At 42.6% G+C, this 12,190-nt stretch overlaps 1 protein-coding gene across 1 annotated transcript in view; it reads right to left on the reverse strand.

Annotated features, from left to right (window-relative positions):
- The window catches only part of kif1aa (kinesin family member 1Aa), a gene marked incomplete at both ends in the record, with an annotated part of 54,840 nt that overhangs the window by 38,997 nt on the left and 3,653 nt on the right, over positions 1-12,190 (reverse strand). The window contains 4 exons of the mRNA XM_083647286.1: positions 2,273-2,451; positions 2,592-2,660; positions 2,786-2,968; positions 3,251-3,324. Coding sequence (XP_083503412.1) covers positions 2,273-2,451; positions 2,592-2,660; positions 2,786-2,968; positions 3,251-3,324 — 505 coding nt within the window. The remainder of the gene's footprint in view (positions 1-2,272; positions 2,452-2,591; positions 2,661-2,785; positions 2,969-3,250; positions 3,325-12,190) is intronic.

The raw sequence follows: 12,190 nt of genomic DNA on the forward strand, positions 1-12,190 counted from the left end.
ATATACCCACCGGAGCTGCTCAAGTGTGGCACAGTCCTGGCACTGCTGCCTCACAGCAAGAAGGCCCTGGGTTCGATTCCCACCTGGGTCAAATGGCACTGGGGGCATGTTCCCCCCACACCAGTGCTCAGGTGGGTTATCTCGTTAGGGGCCTATCTGTTTGGAGTTTACATGTTCTCCCCGTGCTCACCTGGGGTTTCCTCCATATAACATCAGAAAGAACCCCATTAAAAACATACATAAATGCTCCTGTCCTGTCTCCTGCATTTTCAGATCACCTCAGGTGAGAACAAGTCAAGACCGAGTCCAGAACAATGCAAGGTTCCCAACTTCCATCATTGGAGGTTGGAAAGCCTCATTAATGTTTTGCTTGCACCTGTGCCCTGCCATTTCGACACAAAAATGGCCGCTGTGAAAAAGGCCCATTGTTTTGGACTGCCATCATGAGGGCTCAAAATTTAAATGAGTCGGAAATAGCAAATCGCCGCCATGTTGGTTCGTAAGGGGAAAAGGCTATGGGATTTAAGAATGCGGATTTCGGTTAAATGCATGAAATAAGGTCTGTGGTTAACAAAAGTTTATGGGAGTGGAAATTTGTGTTGAGCAGGATAATCTTCACAAACGAGGAGCACTTTTATGACTTTTGATGCATAAATGAGTTATAAAAACCCCACACTATTTTGTGTTTTCAGAAAACGCGGGCTGTAGTTTGGCCACCTGTATCATAAAGGTGGCCCGGTAGGACTGTTGGGGTGAACCAGGATCATCTTTATCAGATCTACAGTACAGCAAACAGGTAGCCAAGAAAGCTATCGCCAGACTCGACTGTCCTGGTCACCCACTATAGCGCGGGCCAATCACAGTTTAAAGGAAAAACAAATTAGTGTCAGATGAGGGAAATGAGGCTGGCACTAAGCTGTGTACTTGACTTTGAAATGAGCGTTTGCTTGCTCAAGACCAAGTAAAAAATAGGAGAACAAGACACTTGAGACCAATCTTGAGTACTTGAGCACTGGGCGACAGTCCCTTGAAAACCAATGTACATTGCATGCATGCCTACAAACCTACATTACATACTGTACAACATACACACACATTCATGCCTGATTTACTGAGGACAAATAATCAGCATGAGTGACAGAGAGGAGACAGAACAATTAAAACTATTGCCCCTAGTCAGTTTAGGTTGCTTGGTTGTGACTGTAACTTGGATTGTTTCAAGCTAATAAGAAAGGACGGAACGTGAACATTTCTAGTGACGATCAGTTTGTGCAAAAGCAGGTAGCAAAAAAGGAGAGCTACAACGAGTAAATGTTACTTATCCTGCCAGTGCAGCATGGTTTACTTATCCTATCAGTGCAGCATGGTTAGTCTACATGTTACGTATCCTGCCAGTGCAGCATGGTTAGTCTAAATGTTACTTATCCTGCCAGTGCAGCATGGTTAGTCTAAATGTTACTTATCCTGCCAGTGCAGCATGGTTAGTCTAAATGTTACTTATCCTGCCAGTGCAGTATGGTTAGTCTAAATGTTACGTATCCTGCCAGTGCAGCATGGTTAGTCTAAATGTTACTTATCCTGCCAGTGCAGCATGGTTAGTCTAAATGTTACTTATCCTGCCAGTGCAGCATGGTTAGTCTAAATGTTACTTATCCTGCCAGTGCAGCATGGTTAGTCTAAATGTTACGTATCCTGCCAGTGCAGCATGGTTAGTCTAAATGTTACGTATCCTGCCAGTGCAGCATGGTTAGTCTAAATGTTACTTATCCTGCCAGTGCAGCATGGTTAGTCTAAATGTTACGTATCCTGCCAGTGCAGCATGGTAAGTCATGCAGCTATTGTAGGTCTGAGAAACACATTCAAGGATCACAACTCAAAGTGTGAACTGTAGGTACTGTAGGTAGAACATAAATAATTAAAGCAGATGAACCTACAGAATGTAGAGCTTGTATTTCAGTCTCTGGCTTTTGTGTATTCGCAGAGCTGTGACTTCTTCAATTCAGCGTGTCCTACTTTTATTCTGCACCAAAAAATGTCTTTGATGTATTTGAGAAGTTTGATATGTTTTCAATGTTATTGGAACACAAAACAAATGCCACCTTCTTTTGAGTTTTCTCATGCAAGTCAATTCTCTGGCAAGAACAAAAAACGGGTCATTAATTAATCCATTCATTCACGGCCATGCATGCGTGCTATTTGTATGGCCTCTGTATCTCAAAGACCCTCCCAAACAACAAGCAGAGTGAGATGACTGAAATGAAAGAACCGTCACCTGGCCTTGTTTCCAGAGTCCATCAGGTCCTGGATGTCATTGTAGTTGGTGACAGCCAGCTTGGACAGGTCTTCCACATAGGGCCCCATCAGAGGATGTTCTCGCACGCGCAGGTGCCCTTTGTTTTTAGGGTTCAGCAAGTCCCGCACGCGCTCACAGTAGATTTCCATGTAGCTTACCTGATCAGATTCATAATGTTAGCTTGATCACAGTAGATTTCCATGTAGCTCACCTGATCACATTCATAATGTTAGCTTGATCATTCAAAACAAGACAACCGTTTCAGGGAGAGGCAATGACAGAAAGCCTCCACGCTTACCTCCACAGAGTAGGACATGCTGTTGTCGTTGTTGCTATCGTGGATCTTAGTGAAAAGGTCTTCACACAACTGGTAGGAGACAAATTGAGCAGTTACAGTTACTTTTGAGAAATATAGATTCAGTTCTCCTTTTGCCAAACATTGTTTCTTAGTGTGCACCTTTGGTCAAGCAAACATCAAAAGGTATAGTCTACCAGGGGAATGATTCCTTGTTGATCCTTGACATCCTGTTTCCCCATCATGGTGTAGGACTTGCCAGCACCCGTCTGACCATACGCAAAGATGCAGACGTTGTAGCCCTCGAAGGCATGCAGCAACATTTCCTCCCCGATGTCTTTGTACACTTGCATCTGGGAGGCATAGTTGATGTCCTCAGGCTATGGAGAGACCGTGAACAATGTAAATCTTCACATTGACAAGGAAACTGATCAACACAACCAAAAGCATTGATTATTCAGCTGTCATCCAGTCCACAGACATGTTAAATAATCGGTACTGTGCTCTCTAGGAAACATTTATACTGTTTGTGCATGCACAGTATGTGTGTGTGTGTGTGTGTGTGTGTGTGTGTGTGTGTGTGTGTGTGTGTGTGTGTGTGTGTGCGCGCGCGCGCGTGTGTGCGCGCGTGCGTGTGTGTGAGTGAGTGCAGAAAGACTTACTGAGGTATGTGACCAGTAGGAGTAATCAAAGTTGAAGCTCTTGTTCTCTTTGGGCTGCTTGGGGTTGATGATGGCTGAAAGACAGGACAAGGCACAAGGGTCAGAGTGAGGCTGAGAGCTGCCCACGCGAAACTGGATCCGAGCTGGTTCAGCATCGTGCTCATAGAGCTAGGAGGGCCTTCGTCACCTCAACAGACAAACAAGGACTAGAAACTCATTCGAATTTTGAGGAGGATGACATTTTTCTAGGGATGCACGATATATCAGCAATGATATTGGTATCGGTCGATGTTAGTCATTATATCGGTATGGGTCCGATGTTGCAATGGTAATATCGGTTATCGGTATTGGCCAAAGTTTACACATTGAGAGGAAACAATGTGGTAAATCTATGATTTATGGGCTTTTCCAGATGTTTTGGAAATAAAGAAATGCATTCGTTTTTCAGTATGTGCACATTTTTTATTATCATAGAAATGTGTTTTTATACAGATCATATCGACATCGGTAAATATCGGTTATCAGCCATACAGCAATGTTCATATCAGTTATCGGTATCGGCCAACATTTTCATATCGGTGCATCCCTACATTTTCCCCTACTCCATCATCCATGGTAACATGGACTACGAAATAAATCATAATATATCTGATGCAATCAGTTGCTTGATCTTATGAATATTGAGATGTTAGTGTATAAAATGTAACGTTGATTTAAACTTTGCCTCTTTGCCTACAATACACCAATTTTATTCTAGAAGTTGTTGAAGACAGCTTGAAAGTGAAACCCCAGCGCTGTTATTCTAAGTACATTTCTTATGTCTCTATTTGTGGAACAACTGGGACAGCAGCGGCCCTTTCAGCACACAACCACTGTGACTTAAATTCAGCATCAACCAATAACCAGGAAACACAGGAACAGATTCTCCACACTACACTAATAACCACTGTGACTTAAATTCAGTATCAACCATTAACCAGGAAACACAGGAGCAGACTCTCCACATTACACACTACACTAATAAGATTAAAATTATGTTTGACCTACAAAATGAGGCTTTCTTATTGATTTATGCCGATCGATTAATTGATTTATCTCAGAGAGGCTCTCAGTCTAACCAACAAAACAGGTATCATGACGACAAACCTACATACTCAAATTGTTTCCTGATCAAATCATTCTCCTACTGTGATATCACTGCTTTTGTGAAGTATACTCTGACTGCACAGGCGCATCCGCAAAATAAACCAGTAAGAGCAAACAGAAATCTGAATGTTTTGTCTTTGTATTGCTGTAAATAAGCTGCTTCACTTCATGATATTATGATGTTTTTCAATTCAAACCAGCAAGAGGATTTAAGGTACATCCATGGGTTGTTGTTGGGTTTGAGAAACTTTGAGTCAGTGTGTGTTCCCACATGGATGGATATGAGGTGAGTGGATGTATTATAATCTATATGATAGATGATAGATAGATAGAGTACTTTATTCATCCCCGTAGGGAAATTCTGGTGTTACAGCAGCAGTAGCATCAATGACAGCAACAACTAATTAAACAATAAAAAGTTACACAAATTCCCGTAGGTAAGGTGCAGAGCAAACAGCAGTATCAACATATTGCTAGAAAGAAGCAAGAAACAATACAATACGTAAATATGCAAAATACAATATATACAACTTTACGTTGTACGTTACATCTTTCGTTTCCCGGAAACTGTAAGTACCGTATATTAAATAATACTATTATTTCTATGACTAAAGCTATACACTGTTTGATTATTTATATTATAATTGCAATGACTATTGACTATGACTATATATTGTATTTGTAAATTTTGTATATATTATGTATATTCATTAGAAAACAGAGAATCAAATATACAGTAACATGGGCTTAAACAGCTGCTGGGCTACAGAGAAGGTCTCGGTCACACCCTAAAAGATCAACAATAATCTCTTTCATTGATTTTCTCAAAAACCAACTAAATCCATTGTCCCTAATTTACATCACTGGCAAGCACAATTTCTTGTGAATTAAAATCTCTATTTATGCTATCATTCTCACCTCCCACATACAGCAACTGGCACCAAAAATGTAGGCCCGTCAAGTGCAACAACATTGTATTATATTATAATATTATATTATATTATATTCACCAGTAAACCAATTCCACAAAGATAAAAGCCCCCAATTTGATCAAATGTGTGAAATGAACCTGCACTAAATAGTTAATGGTCCTTCCATCAGAAAAGCCCACTTCTGGACCCTGTGGACTGGATGTATGTAAGCATACATAAGGGTGAGACCAGCAGCGCGGTGAACACAACATGCCATAAGAAATGTACAGAAATACACAGGAAATAGACCCATTTCTAAAAGATACATAGAAACCATATCCATAGAAAATCAACATGTAGCAACTGTAACCAGGCTATTGTAGAAAAGCACTTCATTCTCATATTTTTGAGAGGCAAATGCAAATGCAAATGCAGTTCAATTTTACGCTATCACTGGATAGTTTTAAGGAGCAATCTCAGACACTTGAATTCAAGTGACTGTTATTTCCCTGAGGGCACATAATAAAGATCCACATTTCCTGTGCATGTTTTCAAAGCAGTACAGTCCTCACCTACAGGACTTACGCACACCTAAATATCGATATGCCCTTCAGAGTTTGAACTGTAAGGTGTGGTGATTTGAATTAATAACACCAAGGTGTATTTGTATGATTACTGCAGTATCTGGCAGTCAGTGCAGAGTGCACCCAACAGCTAAACAGCAAAAAGCCTCCCCCCCCCCCCTCCCACAGCTCCAGACACCATTTTCTTCACCTAATGCAGCAGAGATGCGGCCGATAGTACAAGAAGAAGCCCTGGGCTACGTACACTCTAAAGTGAGTGTACACTCTGTTATTTCTCCTCTACACTGCTGCTGTGTGTCCAATTGTGGAATATAGGCCAGTGTGGCTGACTGGGGTTTAGGGTTTCAGGCCCCCATGCCTCACCCATGACAAAGAGATGAGACTTCCTTCACCAGGCAGGCAGGCATGTTGTATCCACGCACTCTATCGCTGGAAGGCAGCCAGAGATATACGGACACAAACGCACTATAGCTTTCAAACAGTAGTCTCTTTCATCTATATACTGTGTAGTGTTATTTTAATAGCGGGGACGGGGAGGCATGTCACGGCATCCAATGTCTATAACCACAACAGCTAAACTGAGTTTTACAAATCTGCTATAGGCTTTTTCTATAAATAATGCTCTTCATAAGCTGCATTTCGATTTGCTACTTTTTATTGTATTCATCTATTTATACTAGGGATGCACGATATATCGGCAATCATATCGGTATCGGCCAGTATCGGCCTATTTTTTAACATATCGGTCATATCGGTATCGGTCAGATGTTGCAATGTTAATATCGGTTATCATTATCAGCCAAATTCTTCACATTGATATGAAATAATGGAGTAAATCTATGATTTATGGGCTTTTCCAAAGGCTTTGCAAATAAAGAAATGCATAACTTTTTCAAATTCAATGTTAACATGTGTTTTTCAGTATGTACAAAATGTGATGATCATAAAAATGTGGTTTTATACAGATCATATCGACATCGGTAAATATCGGTTATCGGCCATAACAGCAATGTTAATATCGGTTATCGGCATCGGCCAAAATTTTCATATCGGTGCATCCCTAATTTATACTGAATTTTATCTGAATGTTATCTGTTATCTGTTGTATGAACAGTATTATACATTTTGATGTGTTAGATTTGTTGTTGCTCTATCGTCTATCTATCTATACCAGCGGTTCCCAACCCTTTCCAAGTCAAGGCCCACTTGAAAGTCTCAAAAATGCTCACGGCCCACATCCAACCATAAACAGTAGGACCATGGTAGGACCTGTGGAGGCCAGAGCACTTTTTATTTTAATGATAAAAGGAGCTGTCCATCAGCACCACACAGAAATCAGAGACTAAAAGTGAGGGGCTGTCTGCAATAGGCTAATAACAAATAATTGATTATACAAATTAAATAATTGTAACATTCAACAATGGAGAAATGCATAATTGTTTCCACGAAGATCGTAATGTTTTCCAAATGATTTGGTGTCCCACTTGCAATACCTTTGCAGCCCACCAGTGGTCCCCGGCCCACAGAATGGGAATGGGTGATCTATACCTTACCTCAAATCAGCTCATTTCCTACCAATTACCAGAAATGACCTTTCTACAGACAATACTGTAATATGACATCACATCACTCAATAAATCAGTGCATTAGATAATCCAGTGAGATGTATATATATATATACAGATGTATATATCTACTCAGTATTGATGGGAAACATCAATCATCAATGTATAGTTACAGTATTAATAATCAGAGTCCCTCCCTCCACTTATTATGTTTGCGTAGCAGTGACAGCGTTCTGCTCGCCCTTGTCATCTTTTACAATCTCGAACAGTCTTGAACAGATGGTCACTGCTCATACAAGATGGCAATAGGCTTTCCATTCCAATGAGCTTTGTAATTGCTACAACACACATTTCTTATCTGCCCTTTAAATACTAGGTTAAATAATGGGGTTAGCTAATAGATGTATATAATTCAGTCTAGTGATGATGACTAAAGGACCCAGAGGGTCTCAGGTTGTCTGGTAGTGGAAACAGGCATGGGGATGGCCGGATGGGTGGGTTGCTTTTCTGGGCAGTTAAAGAGCAGCTGATCAAAACAAAGAAAGTCGATTACTTTGCCAAACCTCTCGCACGCGAAAATCCCGAACGGATATCAAGATATATCTCACTCTTACCCAGACCCATTGTCTCCACAGTATGACATCTTTTTGCTTACTCATCTGTGATTGTGCTACAGTATGATTCATACAAAGCGGCCCGGAAAGACCACTCTAAAGTAATTACTTTCGGGAAGCCATGATTGTCAGAGTAGAAGCGGGCCCCCGGTGAGAGACAGAGCAGGGCCGTGATTGGCAGAGTAGAAGCGGGCCCCCGGTGAGAGACAGAGCAGGGCTGTGATTGGCAGAGTAGAAGCGGGACACGGTGAGAGACAGAGCAGGGCCGTGATTGGCAGAGTAGAAGCGGGACACGGTGAGAGACAGAGCAGGGCCGTGATTGGCAGAGTAGAAGCGGCACACGGTGAGAGAAAGAGCAGAGCCGGGTACTGTAGCCCTCACAGCGCCTACGTGTGAGATTAATTTCCCACCTGGGGTCTGCATGAACAGTGCTTTCAGCACACGGAGCACCTTTCCAATCTTCATCTTGCTCCCTTTTCTGTCTGTCTGCTCCTTTTATGATGGAAACGCTCGTTAAACGCAAGGTGTTGAGTTTATGGATGATGCCGGGTCTGGATAGCAGGTCACAAAGGCCAAACTTAATTAGACAAGTTACAATAGCAGCTCGCCTGTGCCGAGACAGCAGCAGGTGTTCTCCGGGCAGTGTGTGCCCTCACCTCGTCATCACTATCTACGGTGCCAGCCGCACACACACACACACACACACACACACACACACACACACACACACACACACACACACACACACACACACACACACACACACACACACACACACACATAATTTATTGTACAGTCATGATTATCTGCTGTTGTTTCATTTTTGTCATTATATATACTATCTTGTTTTGAGCTTCATGTTAAGATACAGTCAACTCTGCTGCTGACTCTATCATGGTGATTGAGTGACGTTGGTTAGACTGTCACGGATGACCTGGCCCGGTCAATAGGAGAGGAAATGTGGCTGCGTCAGCAGGTCTGGCAGAGGGGATGCAAACCCACTGACAGACTGGAGAGCCTGGCTTCAACCATGGATGCTGCTATACTTAGCAGCAGGACCGGGCTCAGGTGGTGTGGATTTGTGTAACTATCGAGCTTGCCACAAATGTTAACATGCGACGCTTGAGCTGCCATAACAACCGTGATAATAGTAGTAATAATGAGTTATGATACAGTAGTTTTAATGTATCAGTTTTTGCTCAATATGTACATTTTTATGCAGCAAAGTGTAAAAAACAACAACACTCAGATCGTGTAACCGTTAACCTATAGGGGAGACATGTAGCGTAACGTTTCTGCCATGTCATGTTCTTCAGTTATTGTGTTCACAAGAATGTGTCTACACACAGCCAGACGCTACCATGACAACAACACACAGTCAGACACTACCATGACAACAACACACAGCCAGACACTACCATGACAACAACACAGCCAGATACTACCATGACAACACACAGCCAGACACTACCATGACAACAACACACAGCCAGACACTACCATGACAACAACACACAGCCAGACACTACCATGACAACAACACACAGCCAGACACTACCATGACAACAACACACAGCCAGACACTACCATGACAACACACAGCCAGACACTACCATGACAACACACACAGCCAGACACTACCATGACAACACACACAGCCAGACACTACCATGACAACACACAGCCAGACACTACCATGACAACAACACACAGTCAGACACTACCATGACAACAACACACAGCCAGACACTACCATGACAACACAGCCAGATACTACCATGACAACACACAGCCAGACACTACCATGACAACAACACACAGCCAGACACTACCATGACAACACACAGCCAGCCACTACCATGACAACAAGAATGTCTACTCTACACACAGCCAGACACTACCATGACAACACACAGCTAGACACTAACATGACAACACAGCCAGACACTACCATGACAACACACAGCCAGACACTACCATGACAACACACAGCCAGAAACTACCATGACAGCACACAGCCAGACACTACCATGACAACACACAGCCAGACACTACCATGACAACACACAGCCAGAAACTACCATGACAGCACACAGCTAGACACTACCATGACAACACACAGCCAGAAACTACCATGACAGCACACAGCCAGACACTACCATGACAACACACAGCCAGACACTACCATGACAACACACAGCCAGAAACTACCATGACAGCACACAGCCAGACACTACCATGACAACACACAGCCAGACACTACCATGACAACACACAGCCAGAAACTACCATGACAGCACACAGCCAGACACTACCATAACAACACACAGCCAGACACTACCATGACAACACACAGCCAGACACTACCATGACAACAACACACAGCCAGACACTACCATGACAACAACACACAGCCAGACACTACCATGACAACACACTACCATGACAACACACAGCCAGACACTACCATGACAACAACACACAGCCAGACACTACCATGACAACACACAGCCAGACACTACCATGACAACAAGAATGTCTACTCTACACACAGCCAGACACTACCATGACAACACACAGCTAGACACTAACATGACAACACAGCCAGACACTACCATGACAACACACAGCCAGACACTACCATGACAACACACAGCCAGAAACTACCATGACAGCACACAGCCAGACACTACCATGACAACACACAGCCAGACACTACCATGACAACACACAGCCAGAAACTACCATGACAACACACAGCCAGACACTACCATGACAACACACAGCCAGACACTACCATGACAACACACAGCCAGACACTACCATAACAACACACAGCCAGACACTACCATAACAACACACAGCCAGACACTACCATGACAACACACAGCCAGACACTACCATGACAACACACAGCCAGACACTACCATGACAACACACAGCCAGACACTACCATAACAACACACAGCCAGACACTACCATGACAACACACAGCCAGACACTACCATGACAACACACAGCCAGACACTACCATAACAACACACAGCCAGACACTACCATGACAACACACAGCCAGACACTACCATGACAACACACAGCCAGACACTACCATGACAACAAGAATGTCTACTCTGCACACAGCCAGACACTACCATGACAACAAAAGTGGAGGTACAAAAGCATTTACCCTTACATTGCCCAGATATAAACAGCTTGTTGTAATAAGGTGAAGATACCCGTAAAGTACATCAAGATATATTTTGACTTTTGAGTAAGTCCAGCAGTGAAATCTGTTGTATCCATGAGTCCTATATTCACCTTATGAACACAGGGCTCAGTCAGTTACTTCACATTGTGTTTACACTTCCTGTGACAGTACAGTACTAGTGACCAGGTAAAACAGACGGTGTTTTGAACAGGAAGTCATAACACAACTGGGTCAAGTGGGCGGGGCTACATAAGGTGAATAGAGAGGCAAAGTGAACGTCACTTCCTGCTTCAGCACTGTACAGTACCAGAGATGTTCATCCGCCATTTATTTTCCCATAGACATTTCGTAAAATGCTTATAAAAACTAGTTGTACTTGTTAAAACCGAACAGTTCAGATATATTTAGAATTGGGAGAGACCACAGAACATTTCACTCAGACCAAAACTTAAAAAGGAAACATCGGGAAAAAAAATCTTCAAATCCGCCTTTTTTTTTTTTTACGTTTTGGTCCGAGTTAAAGTTATGTGGTCTCTCCTGTTTGTAAATGTATCTGAACTGTTTGGTTTGAACAAGTAAAACTATTTGTATAAGCATTTTACAAAATGTCTATGGGAAAATAAATGGCGGATGAAAATCTCTGGTATAGTGCTGAAGCAGGAAGTGGCGTTCACTTTGCCTCTCTATTCACTCCTTCCTCTACTGCAGAATATATAACTATTTATTCACTGTATAAATATATAACTATTTATTCACCAAGTATTTCATCTAATATCCCCGTAAACTGAGGCCAGTGATTCCCTCAGTGTCTGCCTCCTGCATCTTAATGAAGTTTGGCGTGGGCCGGCGGGGAAGGTCTCTAAGCCAAGCCTGTGGGAATTGGGCTATTGTGGTTGTCAGAGAGCACAAAGC

Source organism: Poromitra crassiceps (genome assembly GCF_964638095.1).
Source record: "Poromitra crassiceps genome assembly, chromosome: 12".
Lineage (NCBI taxonomy): Eukaryota > Metazoa > Chordata > Actinopteri > Beryciformes > Melamphaidae > Poromitra > Poromitra crassiceps.